The sequence below is a fragment of the Oncorhynchus kisutch genome, unplaced genomic scaffold (genome assembly GCF_002021735.2).
Source record: "Oncorhynchus kisutch isolate 150728-3 unplaced genomic scaffold, Okis_V2 scaffold1022, whole genome shotgun sequence".
In the NCBI taxonomy this organism is placed as follows: domain Eukaryota; kingdom Metazoa; phylum Chordata; class Actinopteri; order Salmoniformes; family Salmonidae; genus Oncorhynchus; species Oncorhynchus kisutch.
In genome coordinates this window covers 52,498-75,970 of record NW_022262967.1, presented here as the reverse complement: position 1 = coordinate 75,970, position 23,473 = coordinate 52,498, and the positions used below count along the sequence as shown (strand labels likewise).

At 43.2% G+C, this 23,473-nt stretch overlaps 2 protein-coding genes across 5 annotated transcripts; both read left to right on the top strand.

Moving 5' to 3' along the window:
• The first annotated feature begins 584 nt into the window (after positions 1-584).
• LOC116364197 (gastrula zinc finger protein XlCGF17.1-like) lies at positions 585-21,208 on the top strand. 4 transcript variants are annotated; one of them, XM_031817434.1, is made up of 4 exons: positions 10,928-11,374; positions 12,198-12,431; positions 13,025-13,273; positions 13,661-13,766. In XM_031817434.1, the coding sequence occupies exons 2-4, from the start codon at positions 12,200-12,202 to the stop codon at positions 13,753-13,755; spliced, it is 576 nt and encodes a 191-aa protein (XP_031673294.1). In that variant the 5' UTR covers positions 10,928-11,374; positions 12,198-12,199; the 3' UTR covers positions 13,756-13,766. The 4 variants fall into 4 exon arrangements, with proteins under 4 accessions (XP_031673291.1, XP_031673293.1, XP_031673294.1 ...); XM_031817432.1 differs by lacking the exon at positions 13,661-13,766 and adding an exon at positions 20,826-21,208 and having other exon boundaries at positions 10,965-11,374; XM_031817433.1 differs by lacking the exons at positions 10,928-11,374; positions 12,198-12,431; positions 13,661-13,766 and adding exons at positions 600-1,111; positions 20,826-21,208.
• A 37-nt stretch (positions 21,209-21,245) lies between these two features.
• LOC116364195 (gastrula zinc finger protein XlCGF17.1-like) lies at positions 21,246-23,062 on the top strand. The gene is made up of 2 exons (XM_031817427.1): positions 21,246-22,447; positions 23,042-23,062. The coding sequence occupies exons 1-2, from the start codon at positions 21,458-21,460 to the stop codon at positions 23,060-23,062; spliced, it is 1,011 nt and encodes a 336-aa protein (XP_031673287.1). The 5' UTR covers positions 21,246-21,457.
• The last annotated feature ends 411 nt before the right edge of the window (positions 23,063-23,473 follow it).

Genomic DNA, 23,473 nt, shown 5'->3' with positions numbered 1-23,473 from the left:
CCCTACAGTGAAGCATGATGGTGGCATCATCATGCTGTGGGGATGTTTTTCAGCGGCAGGGACTTCGAGACTAATCAGAATCGAGGGAAAGATGAATGGAGCAAATTACAGAGAGATCCTTAATGAAAACCTTCCAAGGACCTCCGACTGGGGTGAAGGTTCACCTTCCAACAGGACAACGGCCCTAAGCACACAGCCAAGACAATGCAGGAGTGGCTTTGGGACAAGTCTCTAAATGTCTTTGAGTGGCCCAGCCAGACCCCTGACTTGAACCAGATCGAACATCCCTGGAGAGACCTGAAAATGGCCGTTCAGCGATGCTCACCATCCAACCTGACAGAGCTTGAGAGGAAATGCAGAGAAGATTGGGAGAAACTCCCCAAATACAGGTATGCCAAGCTTGTAGCGTCATACCCTAGAAGACTTGAGGCTGTAATCACTGCCAAAGGTGCTCCAAAAAAGTACTGAGTAAAGGGTCTGAATACTTATGTAAATGTGATGTTTCAGTTGGTAATTTTTAATACATTTGGAGAAATAAAATCTTAAAAACATGTTTTTGCTTTGTCATTATGGGGTATCATCTGTAGATTGGTGAGGGAAAAAAACTATTGAATCCATCTTATAATAAGGCTGTAACGTAACAAAACGTGGAAAAGTCAAGGGGTCTGAATGCTCTGTGTGTGAATTTAGGAACTCTACTATAGGTTTAGTGCATTTACGTCGCGTAGCCTCGTCTGATTTGAAATTAATTGAATGGTTTGTTGTCAATGCTTAGCTACCTGATCCAATATCGTTTTAGAATAAAGAAAGTGCCAGAACTTTCAAGACTAACTTTTGTGTCCGTGTCTCTTTATTACTACTGGCCGACTCAGATTAAGTCTGAGGCCGGTAACATCAACAGTGAGGACAAACCCAGCCTGCCTCTCTCCTTCCACACTGAGTAGAAACCTACAGTCACTGGGTCCTGATTGTGACAGTGGAGCCCAGTTTGCACTGCAGGATCCAGAGATGGCATCAGTGAAGCTGGAAGGCTGCAGTCAAACACTGGAGCTGAATGTCAACATTAAAGATGAAGAAGAGGAGGAGCAGATTGGGAAATCTGTTTCTCATGGTAAGAATAGGTTCTAACTATATCTTCATAAATTAGACCTCCTTAAGTTATGACCAGCCTATTGATAGATTGACTTCTGTCATTCTGACATCACACATCCCTGAACAACTGGGTTATCTGGAGTGATTAGAGAGTAGACTAAAGAAGTGAAGTAGACAAACTGCCAGTGTTTTGAAGTTCTATGAAATGAGTCTGTAGTTACTAACCCTTTTGATTAGAAGTCGACCGATTATGATTTTTCAACGCTGATACCGATTATTGGAGGCCCAAAAAAGCCGATACCGATTAATCGGACAATTTAAAAAAAATGTATTTGTAATAATGACAATTACAACAGTACTGAATGAACACTTATTTTAACTTAATATATCAATAAAATCAATTTAGCCTCAAATAAATAATGAAACATGTTCAATTTGGTTTAAATAATGCATAAACAAAGTGTTGGAGAAGAAAGTAAAAGTGCAATATGTGCCATGTAAGAAAGCTAACATTTAAGTTCCTTGCTCAGAACATGAGAACATATGAAAGCTGGTGGTTCCTTTTAACATGAGTCTTCAATATTCCCAGGTAAGAAGTTTTAAGTTGTAGTTAATATAGGAATTATAGGACTATTTCCCTCTATACCATTTGTATTTCATTAAGCTTTGACTATTGTATGTTCTTATAGGAACTTTAGTATTGCCAGTGTAACAGTATAGCTTCCGTCCCTCTCCTCGCTCCTCCCTGGGCTCGAACCAGGAACACAACGACAACAGCCACCCTCGAAGCAGCGTTACCCATGCCGAGCAAGGGAAACAACCACTCCAAGGCTCAGAGCGAGTGACGTTTGAAATGCTATTAGCGCTCGCTAACTAGCCAGCCATTTAATTTAGGTTACACCAGCCTCATCTCGGGGGTTGATAGGCTTGAAGTCATAAACAGTGCAATGCTTGACGCACAACGAACAGCTGCTGACAAAACGCACAAAAGTGCTGTTTGAATTCATGTTTACGTGCCTGCTTCTGCCTACCACCGCTCAATCAGATACTTAGATACTTGTATGCTTGTATGCTCAGTCAGATTATACGCAACGCAGGACACGCTAGATAATATCTAGTAATATCATCAACCATGTGTAGTTAACTAGTGATTATGATTGATTGATTATTTTTTTATAAGATAAGTTTAATGCTAGCTAGCAACTTACCTTGGCTTACTGCTTTCGCGTAACAGGCAGTCTCCTTGTGGAGTGCAACAAGAGGCAGGTCGTTATTGCGTTGGACTAGTTAACTGTAAGGTTGCAAGATTGGATCCCCCGAGCTGACAAGGTGAAAATCTGTCGTTCTGCACCTGAACGAGGCAGTTAACTGACCGTTCCTAGGCCGTCATAAGAATGTGTTCTTAACTGACTTGCCTAGCTAAATAAAGATTAAATAAAGGTGTAAAAAAAATAAACATCTGCAAAATCGGTGTCCAAAAATACAGATTTCCGATTGTTATGAAAACTTTAAATCGGCCCTAATTAATCGGCCATTCCGATTAATCGGTTGACCTCTACTTGGGATAGTGAGTGGAGGAAGATATGACTCATATAATTCATCCCTTTGGCCCCTTTTGGCCTAAATGGCTGACCTCGTTTAGTCAACTGGTTGATTGTTTGGTGGATAGATGTTGGTTGACCAAGCTTTTTTTTAGCCGAGCAGTGGCAAATATATACAGTGCTGCTTGAAAGTCTGTGAACCCCTTGTGCAATTATATATTTTTTAGTTTTTACCATGAAATCTTCATTTAATCAGGACCAGTCTTTTTGATCTGACATAACAGGTTTATTTTTACCAATACCAACTGACTAGTTATTCTGATGTTATTCACACAGGAGACCATGTTGAGACAGTCTCTACCTCCAGAGAGCAACAGCAGGAAGATCACAGAGCTAAGAGGTCTCACCACTGCCCACGTTGTAAGAAGAGTTTCTCAATTCTATCAAAGTTAAAAATACACCTAAAAATACACACAGGAGAGAATCTGTATTCCTGTACTGACTGTGGGAAGAATTTCACAACATTAAAATTTCTGACAGTTCATGAACGGATACACACAGGAGAGAAGACCTACTCCTGCTCTAATTGTGTAAAATGCTTCACATCGTCAACTAAGCTAAAAATTCATCAGAGAACACACACAGGAGAGAAGCCTTACTTATGCTCTGACTGTGGGGCTAGTTTCTCTCGACTGGGACACCTAAAAACACATAAACGTATACATACAGGAGAGAAGCCTCACTCCTGCTCGGACTGTGGAAAGAGTTTCTCTCGACTGGGCAACTTAAAAACACATGAACGTATACATACAGGAGAGAAGCCTTACTTCTGCTCTGACTGTTTAAAATGCTTCGCAACATCAACTGAGCTAAAAGTTCATCAGAGAACACACACAGGAGAGAAGCCTTACTCCTGCTCTGATTGTGTAAAATGCTTCTCAACATGCTCTGGGCTTGAAGGTCACCGGAGAACACACACAGGAGAGAAGCCTTACTCCTGCTCTAATTGTGTAAAATGCTTCACAACATACTCTGGGCTAATAGGTCATCAGAGAACACACACAGGAGAGAAGCCTTACTCCTGCTCTGACTGTGTATGCATACGTTCATGACTGGGAAAGGTTTCTCTACTGGGCCACCTAAAAACATAAACGTATGCATACAGGAGAGAAGCCTTACACCTGCTCTGACTTTTAAAAAGTTTATCTCGAATGGGCCAGTTAAAAATACATCAAATATACATCAAATCAGAAGAGCCTCATCAGTTCTCAAAGACCAGCTGAGATTAAAGTCACTCCATCACTTAAGTCTCGTAAAAGAAGTGATAACAGTGAGCTGGTTCAAATGAAGAAAGCGTAGAACATTTGCAATCCTATTGTTTCTCAGTGTGAGAGAACTGTGCAGAGGAAAGGGAGCGTTCTTGAATGTTAGCCTGTCTTTACTTTACTGATCAGTGTGCACCTTGCCAGTTTGTGTGTTTTGTTAGCTTCTACTGTAAAGATATTGAGATGACCTTGGATTTGCCCTTAGGGTTGAATATCCTCTGTGAGGCGTCTCACAATGGAGTGGTTGACTGGGTGGTACTGCTTCCCTGAGCTGGTAGACACAACCTACACTGAGTGTATAAAACATTAAGGACACCTGCTCTTTCCATCACATAGACTGACCAGCTGAACCCAGATGAAAACTATGATCCTTAATGATCTAGTTGTTTTGTATTTATTATGGATCCCCATTAGCTTTCAGCAAAAAACAAGAAACTGCGGTTGCAATGGGCTAAGGAATGAAAACACTGGAAAATTTGAAAAATATTGCCTGGTCTGATGAACCCTGGTTCCTGCTGTGTCATGCTGATGGGAGGACTAGGGTATGGAGGAAACCATGAGTACATGTATCCCTGCTGTGTGTCAACATTGCAGGCTGGTGGTGATGGTGTGGAGTGTGTTTTCATGACACATATTGGACCCCTTGAAAGAAGTGGAGTAACATTTGAATGCCATAGGATATCTAAACATCATTGCCAATCAGGTGCATCCCTTCATGGCAGCAGTGTATCCATCTGCAAATAGATTTCTTCAGCAGGACTATGCCACAAGGCTTGTCCAGGATTGGTTCCAAGAACATGACAGTGAATTCAGTTTACTGCAGTGGCTTGACGAGTCACCAGATCTCAATCCAATTGTTCATCTGTGGGAGGAGATGGAAGGAGCTATTCAGAGTAGAGATCCACTCCCAGCCACATTGACACAATTGTGGGAAGCATTGGAGTCAACATGGGCCAGAATCCCTGTGGATGCTCTCAACACCTTGGGAGTCCATGCCCCAACGACTTGGGAATGTTCTGAGGACAAAGGGGGCTGCAACTCAATATTAGGAAGGTGTTTCAACTGTTTTGTACGCTCCGTGTATATCAGATAAAGATGATGTGATGATCAGCTTTCAGCATTAGTTTGGGTGGATTATTTTATATTACTAAACAACTTTTGTTTAATGATAAACAGACTATGAATCGACTACTTGTGTTTATTAAATGTTATTTTAATATTAGATTCATTATTGTAGTCATTGATGATGAATGTATTTGAATAACTGTATTGAAGTCGATTGATCTGGTGGCAGGTAGCCTAGCGGTTAAGAGTGTTGGGCCAGTAACTGAAAGGTCGCTGGTTTGAATCCTGAGCCGACTAGGTGAAAAATCTGTCATTGTGTCCTTGAGCAAGCCAATTAACTCTTATTTGTCCTGTAAGTCTCTCTGGATAAAAACATCTGCTAAATGACAAGAATGCAATGAAAAATAATGTTTGTACATGAATTCATGCTGGGCAGCCACTTTTTTCTGATGTGTATAATTAAATTAAATAAACTTTTTAGTTAACTATTGTATTTTGTCGTGGTAATTTCCTGTATTACTAAATGATGAGTTGACAAACCACACACAAGTCAGAGTTATATTTTAAACTCCATCTTTAATTATATGAGCTTCACCATAGCCCTTTGACTCTCAGATCAATTCAGTGTCTATAAATGAATTTTCTGAGAGTGCTTACAAAAGAATACTTAGTATCTTTTATAGCCAAGATACACCCCTCTCAACTCACATGATGAACCACAGATCTCAGGAACTTCACAAAGACCTTTTACTTGAAAGAGGATTATCCCATAGCCAGATAGCATTAGCTATAAATTATCGTTCAGTTTGGTGTCTTGGATGAGGTTCTACTTCTCGTTCTTGGTACTTCATATTACCAAAACATTACCTCATCCAATGGCATATATCAATTGTCTACTTTAGATGCTCCCATCTCAAATACACCCCACCCATGGACAAGCTCCCTGAGGGGAGTGAGCCTCTAGGTCATATACTATCTCAAAATTCAGACATTGTGGAGCCCTTCACATCGTTTCACAGATAAATTCATGATGAAGACAATGTTCAAACCTGAATTCTCCCTTTCGGATATTCTGCCTATTACCAGACATGTAAAAGACAAGCCTGACATCTCCCCTCTCTGGGCCCCAAGTGACTTTTCCCTAGAGGAGATAGGAAAATGCAACTGCCAACAGTATAGTCCAAAAGAAAACATTCTAATGACAAGTATAAAGTAAATAGAACATCTATGTTACCTAACTAATTCTGATTCAGCTACGAAAATATACAATACACAACATTGCCGCTTTGTTTATCCTGGCCAGAGGGACATGACCCTAGTAGGCTAGAGCAACTAAGTTAGTGTTAATGTTAGCTAGCATGCACGTATCCAAGCAGAGTTTCTTATGTTAGCCTAGAGAAATAATAGTTTGCGACATGAATGGAAACAGATCATTAATATAGCAACCTTATCAAATTACAAACGTTTTTAAAAATGTTGATGCTTACAATTATCCGCGTGTCGTTGTGTTACGGTCTTGAGGAACAAATGGCGGGTGGTTGACTTGCTTCTTTCTCCCAGTTTTGAGGCATGGCAGTTATACATTGTAATACATTCCGTTGTGATATTGTAAATGGACATCGGTTTCTTTTGGAGCGCGATTCATCAACAATTCTGTATTTTGGGGAGATAATTTGAGGCCAGGAAGATGGTGAAGGAGCCATTAGGAAAGGTAGTCAGTCAGAGTGACCAGTAGTGGTTTTGTATTGATTTCATGCATCTCAGAAGAGCAGAAGGAGAAAGCATTGTGTTTTTCGGAGCAGGGCAGCGATTAAAGGGTGTTATATCTGGGGTTTTGTTATATATTGAGGTTCATCGTCTTGAGCAGAAGATTCCAGGAGTGGTTGGAGCACTAAACCGTGTAGTAGATGGATAGAAGGAAGAAAGTCAATCAGTTTTACTGTTGTTTGAAGAAGATAATCTGCCTACTCCCGAGGTAAAGTTGCTTTTATATTCACACATTCGGACATTAAGTAGACATTAAGCAGACAATCAGCAGACATTTGCAAAAAGCCCTTAATAATTGTGTTTTAGGTCAGTTAGGATCACCACTTTATATTAAGAATGTGAAATGTCCGAATAATAGTAGAGTGATTTATTTCAGTTTAATTTCTTTCATCACATTCCCAGTGGGTCAGAAGTTTGCATACACTCAATTAGTATTTGGTAGCATTGCTTTTAAATTGTTTAACTTGGGTCAAACGTGTCGGGTAGCCTTCCACAAGCTTCCCACAATAAGTTGGGTGAATTTTGGCCCATTCCTCCTGACAGAGCTGGTGTAACTGAGTCAGGTTTGAAGGCCTCCTTGCTCGCACACTCTTTTTCAGTTCTGCCCACAAATGTTCTATAGGTTTGAGGTCAGGGCTTTGTGATGGCCACCCCAATACCTTGACTTTGTTGTCCTTAAGCCATTTCGCCACAACTTTGGAAGTATGCTTGGCATCATTGTCCACATCATTTTCTATTTTGTGAAGTGCACCAGTCCCTCCTGCAGCCAAGTACCCCCACAACATGATGCTGCCACCCCCGTGCTTCACGGTTGGGATATTGTTCTTCGGCTTGCCTCCCCCCTTTTCCTCCAAACATAACGATGGTCATTATGGCCAAACAGTTCTGTTTTTGTTTCATCAGACAAAAGGATATTTCTCAAAAAAGTACAATCTTTGTCCCCATGTGCAGTTGCAAACCGTAGTCTGGCTTTTTTATGGTGGTTTTGGAGCAGTGGCTTCTTCCTTGCTGAGCAGCCTTTAAGGTTATGTCGATATAAGACTCATTTTTACTGTGGATATAGATACTTTTGTACCTGTTTCCTCCAGCATCTTCACGAGGTCCTTTGTTGTTGTTCTGAGATTGATTTACACTTTTTGCACCAAAGTACGTTTATCTCTAGATGACAGAACGCATCTCCTTCCTGAGCGGTATGACAGCTGCATGGTCCCATGGTGTTTATACTTGCATGCTATTGTTTCTACAGATGAACGTGGTACCTTCAGGCATTTGGAAATTGCTCCCAAGGATGAACCAGACTTGTGGAGGTCTACAATTTTTTGTCGAGGTCTTGGCTGATTTAGTTTGATTTTCCCATGATGGGTCGGCAGGGTAGCCTAGTGGTTAGAGCGTTGGACTAGTAACCGAAAGATTGCAAGTTCAAATCCCCAAGCTGACAAGGTACAAATATGTCGTTCTGCCCCTGAACAGGCAGTTAACCCACTGTTCCTAAGCAAAGAGGCACTGAGTTTGAAGGTAGGCCCTGAAATACAGGTACACCTCCAATTGACTCAAATTATGTCAATTAGCCTACCAGAAGCTTCTAAAGCCATGACATAATTTTCCAAGCTGAATTTTCCAAGCCTCTCTGAACTACCCATCCCGGATCCGGGAGCGTGACTACACCCTCAGGCTCATTACCATAACGCAACGTTAACGATTTCTAAAAATCGCAAATGAAATGAAATAAATATGCCTGCTCTCAAGCTTAGCCTTTTCTTAACAACACTGTCATCTCAGATTTTCAAAATATGCTTTTGAACCCTAGAAAATCAATCATTTGTGTAAGAGTGTTGATGGCTAGCTTAGCATTTAGCGTAGCATTTAGCACATAACATTTTCACAAAAACCAGCAAAGGAATCAAATAAAATAATTTACCTTTGAAGAACTTCAGATGTTTCAATGAGGAGACTCTCAGTTACATAGCAGATGTACAGTTTTTCCTGAAAGATTCTTTGTGTAGGACAAATCGCTCCGTTTTGTTACTACACATTTGGCTACCGAAACGAACCGAGAATTCAGTCACCAAAACGTCGAACTTTTTTCCGAATTAACTCCATAATATCGCCCGAAACATGGCAAACGTTGTTTGAATCAATCCTCAAGGTGTTTTTTCACATATCTCTTCATTGATATGCCGTTCGTGGAAGCATGGTTTTTCTCAGAATCCCATGGAAAAATACCAGCACCTGAGTTTTGCGCACCAATTTCCACGCAGGACACAGTGAGGACACTTGGAAAATGTAGTCTCTTATGGTCAATCTTCCAATGATATGCCTGCAAATACGTCACAATGCTCCAGACCCCTTGGGGAAACGATAGAAAGGGTAGGCTCATTCCTGTCGCATTCACAGCCATATAAGGAGATGATGCAAATCGGAGCCTCAGAAATCCTGTTCATTTCCTGGTTGCAGAAACATCTTGGTTTCGCCTGTAGCATGAGTTCTGGGGCACTCACAGTGAAAATCTTTGCAGTTCTGGAAACGTCAGAGTGTCTTCTTTCCAAAGCTACCAATTCCATGCATAGTCGAGCATCTTTTTGTGACAAAATATTGCGCTTAAAACGGGAACGTCTTTTTATCCAAAAATGAAATAGCGCCCCCATAGGCACAGTAAATTTAGTGTATGTAAACTTCCTGCCCACTGTAATTGTGATACAGTGAATTATAAGTGAAATAATGTCTGTAAACAATTGTTGGACATAGTTGCACATAGTTATTGACCTCACAATAAGCCATATTCAAGTAATTTAAACAACTTACATTACTATGAAGCGGTAGCCGTGGAGATGAACAACACATGGGTGCTGAAAGTAGGCTAATTGGAGAAGGTCTAATTCATTTAAACAGTCTTCAAATTAAACTGACTTTAGGCTACTAACAGGAACGCTTTGTGTTGGAGTATATTCCTTCCTATTGAAGGAATCAGAGGTAGGTCTATATGTAACGGATGTGAAACGGCTAGCTAGTTAGCGGTGGTTCGCGCTAAATAGCGTTTCAATAGCGTTTCAATCGGTGACGTCACTTGCTCTGAGACCTTGACAGGGCCGCGGCTTTTGTGGAGCGATGGGTAACGATGCTTCGTGGGTGACTGTTGTTGATGTGTGCAGAGGGTCCCTGGTTCGCGCCTGGGTATGGTCGAGGGGTCGGTCTGAAGTTATACTGTTACATATACCCGTTTGACAGACTAAATTCTAGGGCTATTATCCATAGATTCTGTCAGCCTATTCCTTCAGTCACCATTAGAGTTTAATATTTTCCCGGGATTTGACAAATGTGCCATCCTGAGTGGGGCAGCGGTCTAAGACACTGCATCTCAGTGCTAGAGGCATCACTACAGACCCTGGTTTGATTCCAGGCTGTATCACAACCGGCTGTGATTGGGAGTCCCATAGGGCAGAGCACAATTGGCCAAGTGTCGTTCGGATTAGGGTTTGCCCAGGGTAGGCCGTCATTGTAAATAAGAATTTGATCTTAACCCAGAGATCTTTGCCTTGATTCGGCAGTCTGGTCCAGATCATCATGGCACTTGTAGTTCTTTATGATAGCAACATTAGCAGCTAATTAGCATTTCATTTTTGAGCAGGTTGAGAGCCTCAAGTTCCTTGGTGTCCACATCACCAACAAACTAACATGGTCCAAGGCTAACATGGCCGCAAGGCACTACAGAGGGTAGTGCGAACGGCCCAGTACATCACTGGGGCCAAGCTTCCTGGACATAATTATATCTACATCTGAGAAGTTTTTGGGCCTCCAAGACTTCACATACTACTGTCGCCAGAAAATGTTTCACCCTTAGAGGATCGGTACTGCGACTGCTGTGTTAATGCTTATCAGTTGCCATGTACAAAGTATCAAAATACTAAAATACAACTTAAACCGGACTCTAAAATAATTTAATTTAAATGTTAATAGTATTTTTTTTATCACGGAAACAATAAAAAATATGGACAAATAAATAAATAATGAAATGTTAATTATATACAGGCGCCCGTGTAATCATCTGCCAGAGAGTGGCCCCAATCGTCCCGAGCCCCAAGTAATACATTTGGGTCAGATAACTCACACCGGAATCAGCCCGAGCCCCAAGTAATGCATTTGGGCCAGATAACTCGCACCGGATTCGGCCCGAGCTCAATCCCCGCATCCTCGGGCCACATGATTTCGGCCGAGTCTGACTCAGCCGAGTGCCCCGACACACAGCCGGAATCCGCCCAGATCCACTGTGCTAGCTGGGGTGGGACAATATTCCACAGGCCACAATCGACAGCTTGATCAACACTATGCAAAGGAGAAGTGTCCCAGAGAAGGAGCAGCAGCAGCAGGAGCAGCAGCAGGAGAGGGCAGGAGCAGCAACAGCAGCAGGAGCAGCAGGAGAGGGCAGGAGCAGCAGCAGCAGCTACCCCCTTCTCATGTAATGGGGTAGGGCCAACCCAAGGATCCCGAAATGCACGGACTGTGTTAGTGGGGGAACAGGAAGTTCCCGACAGGCACGCACCATTCTTCAGAATTTTAAAAAAGCGCCAGAACTGTGCAGTTAAGAAGGTAACTTTTGTGCCCGTTTAATTTTATTACTACAGGTACGTAATAGCACGTTTAAAAGTTCAATGCTAGGTAACAAATCCATTAAATTATTATCACGTTTGGTAAAGGTTTGATGTGTTATTTTTGTGTCAAACCGAGTGGAGAACGTGGTGACAAACTATTTTACAAGTCACGTAACTAGAGACGTTGGTGTTAGTGTTAGTCTTAGTGGATGTACATATTCTGCTCAGGTTCAATTTCATAAATAATCAATTTATTTGAGATTTCCGAGCTTCATGTTATCGGTTTTGTGTAAAATTCACACGCTGTGAAAATGGCGGCGCCGACTCGGACTGGGTCAACGGACTAAAGTGCAGACAATGTTACGGTTGCGCTACTGTTTTTCTGTTTTTCTGCCTGAAACTAACTAACCCTGTACTTCATGGTTTTGGAGTCATTTTATGTGAATTTAGGAAATCTATATATTAAGTGTCTTACGTTGTGTGTCCTTTGTGTCTAATATTAATGCATCAATGTTTTCTTGTCAATGCTTACCTACCTGATCTATTGAAATGAAATCAGTTCTTGACATGGACACGAGTTCAACTCCAGATTTCTACTGTTTGAGCACATGTTCCTCTTTATAGAATATTAGCTTAACAGTGTTGTGGAGCTCCTGCACCTAAATATAAACAGTACCGGTATCTATTCCAGGCCAAGTCAATCACTGAATTAGATAATTGAACAAGAAGAAATATAATATATTTTTAAAGAATAAAGAGGGTGCCAGAACTGGCAAGACAATAATGTTTGTCTGTTTCTCTTCTACTACTTGCCGACTCAGGTATGAGGCTAGTAACATCAACAGTGAGGACAAACCCAGCCCTCCTCTCTCCTTCTGCACTGAGTCCAAACCTACAGTCACTGGGTCCTGATTGCGACAGTGGAGCCCAGTTTGCACTGCAGGGTCCAGAGATGGCATCAGTGAAGTTGGAGGACTGCAGTCAAACCCTGGAGCTGAATGTCAACATTAAAGATGAAGAAGAGGAGGAGAAGATTGGGATAACTGTTTCTCATGGTAAGAGCAGGTTCTAAGTTTGTTTCATTCCAACTTCCCACTGTGCAGGAACAGTTGCAGTAGAACTGTTTCATGATGAACTGTTTCAATGAGAAGGTTGAAGTGCCCATTATTTATATTCTAACTATAGAATTAGAATAATAATTATCCATTTCAGCTTCAAAACAGTAGTGTGACCTTAAATGTAATGATTATCAGTTTCTACATGTGTAGAATATTGACACATTCAGTCTGTCTTATGTATTTCTATATGGAAATACAATTGTTTTTTGATTGGAATAATACCGTGAAGAAGGTTAAGGAAAATAGTACATAGTGCTGCCAAAAACAAACTGTAACCTTGTACTAAATGGTTTTTGAGTCTTGTATGCATTTATCTACTACAGGTTAAGTTTTAGCTCAAATGTATTATGAAGCTCCTGCACCTAAATATAAACAGTACCGGCACACAAAATGAGTATCGGCAACTATTTCAGTCCAAGTCAAGGACTGAATTAGATAATTGACCAAGAAAAAATCAAATATATTTAATAGTGAATAAAGAAAGTGCCAGGACTTTGAAGACACTACTTTTGTGTCCGTTTCTCCTCTAGTACTTGCCGACTCTGGTATGAGGCCGGTAACATCAACAGTGAGGACAAACGCAGGCCTCCTCTCTCCTTCCACACTGACTCTAAACCTACAGTCACTGGGTCCTGATTGTGACAGTGGAGCCCAGTTTGCACTGCAGGATCCAGAGATGGCATCAGTGAAGCTGGAAGACTGCAGTCAAACACTGGAGCTGAATGTCAACATGAAAGATGAAGAAGAGGAGGAGAAGATTGGGACATCTGTTTCTCATGGTAAGAGCAGGTTCTAACTAACTAAGTTTGTGTTTTTCATTCCAACTTACCACTGTGTATGAACAGTTGCAGTAGAACTGTTTCATGATGAACTGTTTCAATGAGAAGGTAGATGTTATTTCATGCTACTGAGACTTGCATGGTTTGACACCAGCACCAGAGAGGAGACTAAAGAGGTGAAGTAGACAAACTGCCAGTGTTTTAAAGTTCTATGAAACAAAACCTGAGATACTTTTAGAATAGTTGTATTCCCCTTTTGCATTGCACAGCCTATTTATATGAATACTTACAGGTAGCCTAGTGGTTAGAGCGTTGGGGCCAGTAACCGAAAGTTTGCTGGATCGAATCCCTGAGCTGACAAAGTAAAAATCTGTATTTTTTACACAGTTCCCCGGGTGCCAAAGACGTGGATGTCCATTATGGCAGCCCCCCGCACCTCTCTGATTCAGAGGGGCTGCATTACTTGCTGTTTGGGGTTTTAGGCTGGGTTTCTGTACAGCACTTTGAGATATCAGCTGATGTAAGAAGGGCGTTATAAATATATTTGATTTGATTTGGGTTGCGGAAGACACTTTTCAGTTGAATGCATTCAGTTGTACAACTGACCAGGTATCCCCTCTCTCATTCAGGAAGTATTTAGACCCCTTGACTTTTCCCACATTTCTAAAATGGATTAAATAAATAAAAAATCTTCATCAATCTACACACAATACCCCATAATGACAAAGAAAAAATTGGTTTTTAGAAATGTTTTCATGAGATGCAGTGCTTCCAGCCCCTTGAAGCGTTGAAGGTCCCCAAGAACACAGTGCCCTCATCATTCTTTTCCCCCCACATATATTTATTAGTTCCATGTAGAACAATTACATAAATACAATTGTATTTTCTCTTTTCACCCCCCCAACCCAAAGAGAGATGAAAACATAACAACCAAACATAAAGAAATCCAAGAATATAAATAAATAAAGTATAATATACAGTTGTAGATAATGCAGATTACGCTTCGACTAGAGCCAATATTCACATAAAATATAGAGAATATACAGATTTACAGTTCCAATGCTTCTACAATATCATCAGTTTGCAAAAACTCATTAAACAGATCCCAAATATAATGAAACTCTGGGGCTTTCTTCTTCACTATATAAGTACATTTTTCAAGAGCCAGGCTTGATGTTAATTATTTTTACCAATGACCAAGTGAGGGGGAACTGACATACTTCCAGTGGAGCGCAATTGAACGTCTAGCTTGTAATAGACAGAGGTCAACCATTTTTTAAATTTTCCCTCCTATGTAAAGAGATATTCTCTGGGTAAAGATTTAGGAGGCATAGCTTATGGATTAGTGGTATTGGGGTAGAGGTCATCTCAGAGATAGAGCGCGGTACTGAGCTCAAACATTTGTATCTCAGCACATTCCTTCAGGCAATGATATAAGGTGCCTTGAACATACAGGTCTGGGTTATTAGGGTCAAATTTCAAAATAATTTGCAAATAAATTCTTTAAAAATCCTACAATGTGATTTTCTGGATTTTTTTTCTTCTCATTTTGTCTGTCATTGTTGAAGTGTACCTATGATGAACATTACAAGCCTCATCTTTTTAAGTGGGAGAACTTGCTCAATTGGTGGCTGACTAAATACTTTTTTTGCCCCACTGTACATATACATATGAGATGAGTAATGTAGGGTATGTAAACATTATATTAAGTAGCATTGTTTAAAGTGGCTAGTGATATATTTTACATACATTTCCATCAATTCCCATTATTAAAGTGGCTGGAGTTGAGTCAGTGTGTTGGCAGCAGCCTCTCAATGTTAGTGGTGGTTGTTTAACAGTCTGATGGCCTTGAAATAGAAGCTGTTTTTCGGTCTCTCAGTCCCTGCTTTGATGCACCTGAACTGACCTCGCCTTCTGGATGATAGCGGGGTGAACAGGCAGTGGCTCGGGTGGTTGTTGTCCTTGATGATCTTTATGGCCTTCCTGTGACATCGGGTGGTGTAGGTGTCCTAGGTGCCCCCGGTGATGTGTTGTGCAGACCTCACTACCCTCTGGAGAGCCTTATGGTTGTGGGCTGAGCAGTTGCCGTACCAGGCGGTGATACAGCCCGACAGGATGCTCTCGATTGTGCATCTGTCGAAGTTTGTGAGTGCTTTTGGTGACAAGCCAAATTTCTTCAGCTTCCTGAGGTTGAAGAGGCGCTGCTGCGCCTTCTTCACGACGCTGTCTGTGTGGGTGGACCAATTCAGTTTGTCCGTGATGTGTACGCTGAGGAACTTAAAACTTACTACCCTCTCCACTACTGTCCCATCGACGTGGATAGGGGGTTAAATGCTGAGCTGAAGTCGATGAACAGCATTCTCACATAGGTATTCCTCTGGGTTAGGGCCTATTTGGGCGGTAAGCAAATTGGAGTGGGTCTAGGGTGTCAGGTAGGGTGGAGGTTATATGGTCCTTGACTAGTCTCTCAAAGCACTTCATGATGACGGAAGTGAGTGCTACGGGGCGATAGTCGTTTAGCTCAGTTACCTTAGCTTTTTTGGGAACCGGGACAATGGTGACCCTCTTGAAGTATGTGGGAACAGCAGACTGGGATAAGGATTGATTGAATATGTCCGTAAACACACCAGTCAGCTGGTCTGCGCATGCTCTGAGGACGCGGCTGGGGATGCCGTCTGGGCTTGCAGCCTTGCGAGGGTTAACACGTTTAAATGTTTTACTCACATCGGCTGCAGTGAAGGAGTGTCAGCAGGTTTTGGTTGCGGGCCGTGTCAGTGGCACTGTATTGTCCTCAAAGCGGGCAAAAAAGTGATTTAGTCTGTCGGGGAGCAAGACATCCTGGTCGGTGACGGGGCTGGTTTTCTTTTTGTAATCCGTGATTGACTGTAGACCCTGCCACATACCTCTTGTGTCTGAGCCGTTGAATTGTGACTCTACTTTGTCTCTATACTGACGCTTAGCTTGTTTGATTGCCTTGCGGAGGGAATAGCTACACTGGTTTTATTCGGTCATGTTTCCGGTCACCTTGCCCTGGTTAAAAGCAGTGGTTTGTGCTTTCAGTTTCATGCGGATGCTGCCATCAATCCACGGTTTCTGGTTTGGGAATGTTTCAACCGTTGCTGTGGGAACGACATCGTCAATGCATTTTCTAATGAACTCGCTCACCGAATCAGCGTATTCGTCAATGATGTTGTTGGAAGCAATGCGGAACATATCCCAGTCCACGTGATCGAAGCAGTCTTGAAGCGTGGAATCAGATTGGTCGGACCAGCGTTGAACAGACCTGAGCGCGGGAGCTTCTTGTTTTAGTTTCTGTCTGTAACTAAAATCCCAGGTTTTACCAGCCCTGGTTGCGCAATCGATATGCTGATACAATTTAGGGAGTCTTGTTTTCAGATTAGCCTTGTTAAAATCCCCAGCTACAATGAATGCAGCCTCAGGATATGTGGTTTCCAGTTTGCAAAGAGTCAAATAAAGTTTGTTCAGGGCCATCGATGTGTCTGCTTGGGGGGGAATATATACAGCTGTGATTATAATCGAAGAGAACTCCCTTGGTAGATAATGCGGTCGACATTTGATTGTTCTCATATACAACTGCGACCTGGCCAAGATAAAGCATAGCAGTGTGAACAGACAACACAGAGTTACACATGGAGTAAACAATTAACAAGTCAATAACACAGTAGAAAAAAGAAAAAAAAGAGTCTATATACATTGTGTTCAAAAGGCATGATGAGTTAGGCGAATAATTACAATTTTGCAGATTAACACTGGAGTGATAAATTATCAGATGGTCATGTGCAGGTAGAGATACTGGTGTGCAAAAAAGTAAATAAATAAAAATCGTATGGGGATGAGGTAGGTAAATTGGGTGGGCTATTTACCGATGGACTATGAACAGCTGCAGCGATTAGTCAGGTGAACAGAAGGACTTGAGTTCCTGTATGTTGTTGTGATCACGTCTCGTTAATCATAAGGCATACGCCCCTGCCCCTCTTCTTACCAGAAAGATGTTTGTTTCTGGTATTTAATACACAAAAAAACACGGTATAGAAACAATACAACGGTCCGTGAAATATACCGGTACCACGAATAAACTGGCGGTCATACAAAGCCCGGCAACAAAATACCAGCCGTCAGACACAGTCTTCAACAGAACAAACACGCACACATACATGTGTAAAACAGAGGGTTAAATACTGAATCTGTAATGGGGGAATTGAAACCAGGTGTGAAAAAACAAATGGAAAATTAAAAGTGAATCGGCGATGGCTTGAATACCGGTGACGCCGAGCGCCGCCCGAACAAGGAGAAAGACTGACTTCGGAGGAAGTCGTGACAGTAACCCCCCTTGAGCCGCGTGCCGACACCGGCCTCGGGGACGACCCGGAGGACGAGGCGTAGGGTGACCTGGATGGAGACAGGAACTCCTGCAGCATCGACAGGTCCAATACGTCCTCCACCGGCACCCAGCATCTCTCCTCCGGACCGTACCCCTCCCACTCCCTCGCTAGACTCCTCGAGTCCAGTATGGCTCGAACTGCATATGCCGGGGCCCCCTCGATGTCCAAAGGGGGCGGAGGAACCTCCCGCACCTCAGACTCCTGGAGTGGACCAGCCACCACCGGCCTGAGGAGAGACTCATGGAAAAAGGGGTTAATATGGTAATCGGGGGGAAGCTGTAACCTGTAACAAACCTCGTTCAGTCTCCTCAGGACTTTGAATGGCCCCACAAACCGCGGGCCCAGCTTCCGGCAGGGCAGGTGGAGGGTCGAGAGTCACCGCTACGGTCTGCGCCAGTCTTCTGACGCCTCCCGGCCCACTGAAGGTGCACATGAGCGGCGTCCCATGTCTCCTACGAGCGCCTAAACCAGTCGTCCACCACAGGAACCTCGATCTGGCTCTGATGCCTAGGTGCCAGAACCGGCTGGTACCCCAGTACGCACTGGAAGGGGGAGAGGTTAGTGGATTAGTGGCTGATGTAGAAATGCGATACCCTAGGAAGGAGACGGCCTGTTGGAAGAACAGGCATTTCTCAGCCTTGACGTACAGGTCATGCTCCAACAGTCGTACAAGTACCCTGCGCACCAAGGACACATACTTGGCGCGTGTAGAGGAGTAAATCAGAATGTCATCGATATACACCACTACACCCTGCCCGTGCAAGTTCCTGAAAATCTCGTCTACAAAGGATTGGAAGACTGATGGAGCATTCATCAACCCGTATGGCATGACAAGGTACTCATAATGGCCTGATGTGGTACTAAACACCGTCTTCCACTCTTCTCCCTCCCGGATACGCACCAGGTTGTAAGCGCTCCTGAGATCCAATTTTGTGAAGAAGTGTTCCCTGTGCATTGACTCGATCGCACTGGTTATGAGAGGCAGCGGGTAACTACCTCACAGTGATTTGGTTAATGCCTCGATAGTCAATACATGGGCGCAGATATCCATCCTTCTTCTTCACGAAAATAAACTCGAGGAGGCAGGTGAAGTGGAGGGCCGAATGTACCCCTGCCCCAGAGATTCGGAAACATATGTTTCCATTTCCTCCCCGTCTCCTCTTGCGACAGGGGATACACGTGACACCTGGGAAGTGCTGCGTCTACCAGGAGATTTATCGCACAATCCCCCCCGTCGATGGGGTGGTGATTGAGTCGCCTTCTTCTTACAGAAGGCAAGAGCCAAATTGGTATATTCAGAGGGGATGCGCACGGTGGAGACCTGGTCTAGGCTTTCCACTGTAGTAGCACCGATGGAAACCCCTAAACACCTCCCCGAGCACTTTCGTGACCACCCCGTGAGAGCGGTCTGTTGCCACGAAATAGTGGGGTCATGACCGGCCAACCAGGGTAGGCCCAGCGCCACGGGAAATGCAGAAGAATCAATAAGGAAGAGACTGATTCTCTCCTTGTGACCCTCCTGCGTAACCATGCCCAGAGGAGCGGTGGCCTCCATAGTTAGCCCTGACCCTAATGGTCGACTTTCTAGGGCGTGCACAGGGAAGGGCATATCGACAGGAACATTGGGGATCTCTAAACTATGGCCAAATGATCTGTCAATAAAATTCAATCTACGAGCGCCTTATGCTGGGAATTCTGTGAAATCTCAAGAAAATTAATAAACAAAACCATGTGAGCAACCAGTGGCTCTGGGTGAGCCTGGTGCCGACTCACCTGGGGTGACACGAGAGTGCCCTGCCTGCTGCCTCGACTCCCAGAGGAACCTTCCCAGCACCGACCGGCAGTGTGCCCTCTGCGGCCACAGATGGTGCATGGAATGGCCCCGCCTCCGGTTGCCCTAAGTGCAGTACCTCCCAGCTCCATGGGCGTCGGAGTGGTGGTGCTGGGGGATGGAATCGACAGACCCCGATCTGGATGTTCGCGGGTAGCCAGCATGTTATCCAGTCGGATGGACAAGTCCACCAGCTGGTTGAATATGAGAGTGGTGTCCCTGCAGGACAACTCCCGACGGACGTCCTCGCGCAGACTGCACATGTAGTGATCGATCAGGGCCCTGTCGTTCCATCCCGCGCCGGCGGCCAGGGTCCGGAAGTCCAACACAAACTCCTGTGCACTCCTCGTCCTCTGCCTCAGGTGTATGAGACGTTCACCCGCCGCTCTACTCTCAGGCGGGTGGTCAAAGACTGCCCGAAAGCGGCGGTTGAAATCCCAAAATGGTCCAACACGGCTTCTTCTTCCCGCCATAAGACGTTGGCCCACTCCAGGTCCTTCCCTGAGAGGCAGACCACGCTTTCACGGCCTGAGGGAGGTCGGTGGACGGTTGCCAGGTGGAACACTAGCTGGAGCAAGAACCCCTGACATCCCACCGCTGTACCATCATACTCCCTCGGGAGGGCGAGCCGAATCCCACTGGGACCAGGTGAAGGAGGGGTGATTATAGTTGAAACTGGTGGTGCTGGTGGAGACGCTGGAGGAATTCCTCCTCTCTTCCATCGCTCCATGGTTTGCAGCACGCGGTCCATGGCGCTGCCGAGATGCTGGAGAATAGCAGCGTGCTGCTGGACTCGCTCCTCGATCCCTACTGAGGTACGTGTTTCTTTCAAGGATGTGGGTAACTGGTGAAAAGGAGTCAGGCACAGGAGAGTTGAGATGCGTGGACGACGTATTTAATACACGAAAAAACACCAGTATAGAAACAATATACCGGTACCACGAATAAACGGGCGTAGATACAAAGCCCGGCAACAAAATACCAGCCGTCAGATACAGCCATCAACATAGAACAAACACGCACACATACATGTGGAAAACAGAGGGTTAAATACTGAATATGTAATGGATTGGCGATGGCTAGAAGACCGGTGACGTCGACCGCCGTGCGCCGCCCATGACCGTTCCTCTTATAGAATATTAGCTCCTCAGTATTGTTCAGCATCGTGCCTAAATATAAACAGTACCGGCACCTATTTCAGTCCAAATCAAGCACTGAATTAGATAATTGAACATATATTATATTTTTTGAGAATAAAGAAAGTGCCAGAACTGTCAAGACAATAACTTTTTGTGTCTGTTTCTCATTGTTACTACAGGACTAGAATTAAGTCTGAGGCCGGTAACATCAACAGTAACGACAAACCCAGCCTGCCTCTCTCCTTCCACACTGAGTGCATACCCACAGTCACTGGGTTCTGATTGTGACAGTGGGGCCCAGTTTGCACTGCAGGATCCAGAGATGGCATCAGTGAAGCTGGAAGACTGCAGTCAAACACTGGAGCTGAATGTCAACATTAAAGATGAAGAAGAAGAGGAGGAGAAGATTGGGAAATGTGTTAATCATGGTAAGAGAAGGTTCTAACTTAGTTTGTTGTTCATTCCAACTTCCCACTGTGTATGAAAAGTTGCAGTAGAACTGTTTCATGATGAACTGTTTCAATGAGAAGGTAGATGTTATTTCATGCTACTGAGACGTGCATGGTTTGACACCAGTATTGCCAGCATTTGTTTTATTCACTGGGTTATCTGGAGTGATCAGAGAGTAGACTAAAGAAGTGAAGTAGACAAACTGCCAGTGTTTTAAAGTTCTATGAAATGAGTCTGTGTAGTTTCTAACCCTTGTAATACTGAGTAGAGGATGACACGCCCCTTTTTAGCTTTCATCTCTTACCCACTTTTAGAATAGTTTAATTCGCCTGTATTGTACAGCCTACTGATATGAATACATATGTCACCCGGTACAGACAGAAGAGGACCGGCCACCCAGCTTTACTCCTGCTCTGAATGTGGAAAGAGTTTCTTTCACCTGGGTACCTTAAAACAACATGAACGTATACACAAATTATACACAAAAGCACAAAAGCCAATCTCCTGCTCTGAATGTGGAAAAAGCTTCAAAAGATCAACATCACTAAAACTTCATCAGAGAATACACACAGGAGAGAAGCCTTACTCCTGCTCTGCATGTGGGGCGAGTTTCTCTCAACTGGGCAGCTTAAAAAACCATGAACCTATACACACAGGAGAGAAGCCTTACTCATGTTCTGAATGTGGAAAATGCTTCAAAAGATCAACATCACTAAAACTTCATCAGAGAACACACACAGGAGAGAAGCCTTACTCCTGCTCTGCATGTGGGGCAAGTTTCTCTCAACTGGGCAGCTTAAAAAACCATGAACGTATACACACAGGAGAGAAGCCTTACTCATGTTCTGAATGTGGAAAATGCGTCATAACATCAACATCACTAAAAGTTCATCAGAGAACACACACAGGAGAGAAGCCTTACTCATGTTCTGAATGTGGAAAATGCTACAAAACATCAACATCACTAAAAGTTCATCAGAGAACACACACAGGAGAGAAGCCTTACTCATGTTCTGAATGTGGAAAATGCTTCAAAACATCAAAATCACTAAAAGTTCATCAGAGAACACACACAGGAGAGAAGCCTTACTCATGTTCTGAATGTGGAAAATGCTACAAAACATCAACATCACTAAAAGTTCATCAGAGAACACACACAGGAGAGAAGCCTTACTCATGTTCTGAATGTGGAAAATGCTTCAAAACATCAACATCACTAAAAGTTCATCAGAGAACACACACAAGAGAGAAGCCTTACTCCTGCTCTGACTGTGGAAAGAGGTTCTCTCTATTGGGTATCTTAAAACAACATGAACGTATACACAAAGGAGATAAGCTTTACTCATGTTCTGTAATGTGCAAATGCTTCAAAACATCAACATCACTAAAAGTTCATCAGAGAACACACACAGGAGAGAAGCCTTACTACTGCTCCTGAATGTGGGGCGAGTTTCCTCAACAGGGCCACTTAAAAAAACATGGACATATACACAAACGAGAGAAGCCTTACTACTGCTCTGAATGTGGGGAAAATTCTAACAGATTGGGCCAATTAAAAAAATACACCAATGTACAACTAAAGAGAGATAATCCCCCTCATCATTTTCTCAACCAGCTAAGATTAGAACCTCCACTTAATTTATCATGTCATTAAATCAATGGGCAATTGGATTTCAAAGGAAAGAAAGTGTAGAACAACTATTGTAATCCTATTGTTTCTTTCTCTTCTCACTGTGAGAGAACAATGCAGAGGAAAGTGATTGTTATAGAATGTTAGCCTCTCTTTACTGATCAGTGTGCACCTGTCAGTTTTGTTGTTTTTGTTAGCTTCTAACTGTAAATATATTGAGATTACTTGAATTGCTTTTAGGGGTTGAATATCCTCTGTGAGACGTCTCACAATGGAGTCTGATGGGTGACTGGGTGGTACGGCTTCCCTCTGCAGGTTTCTGTGGGAATGAGCTAGTAGACACAACACACTGATTTTGCAAAACATTAAGGACACCTGCTCTTTTCATGACATAGATTGACCAGGTGAACCCAGGTGAAAACTATAATCCTTAATGATATACAGTGGGGCAAAAAAAGTATTTAGTCAGCCACCAATTGTGCAAGTTCTCCCACTTAAAAATATGAGAGAGGCCTGTAATGTTCATCATCGGTACACTTCAACTATGACAGACAAAATTTGAAGAAAAAAAATCCAGAAAATCACATTGTAGGATTTTTTATGAATTTATTTGCAAATTATGGTGGAAAATAAGTATTTGGTCACCTCCTACAAACAAACAAGATTTCTGGCTCTCACAGAACATGATTTAGAGCTTGTTTATGGAAAAGTGCTTATTTCTGCATTTCAATGTTGCAACTTGCTGAA

Excerpts from the sequence above, each read along its gene's own strand:
- LOC116364195 (XM_031817427.1), top strand. The coding sequence starts at position 21,458 with ATGTCACCCGGTACAGACAGAAGAGGACCGGCCACCCAGCTTTACTCC. Across the intron at positions 22,448-23,041 it reads ATAAGCTTTACTCATGTTCT|GTTTCTGTGGGAATGAGCTA; the intron begins GTAATGTGCAAA and ends TTCCCTCTGCAG.
- LOC116364197 (XM_031817431.1), top strand. The coding sequence starts at position 1,009 with ATGGCATCAGTGAAGCTGGAAGGCTGCAGTCAAACACTGGAGCTGAAT. Across the intron at positions 1,112-2,969 it reads TGGGAAATCTGTTTCTCATG|GAGACCATGTTGAGACAGTC; the intron begins GTAAGAATAGGT and ends TTATTCACACAG.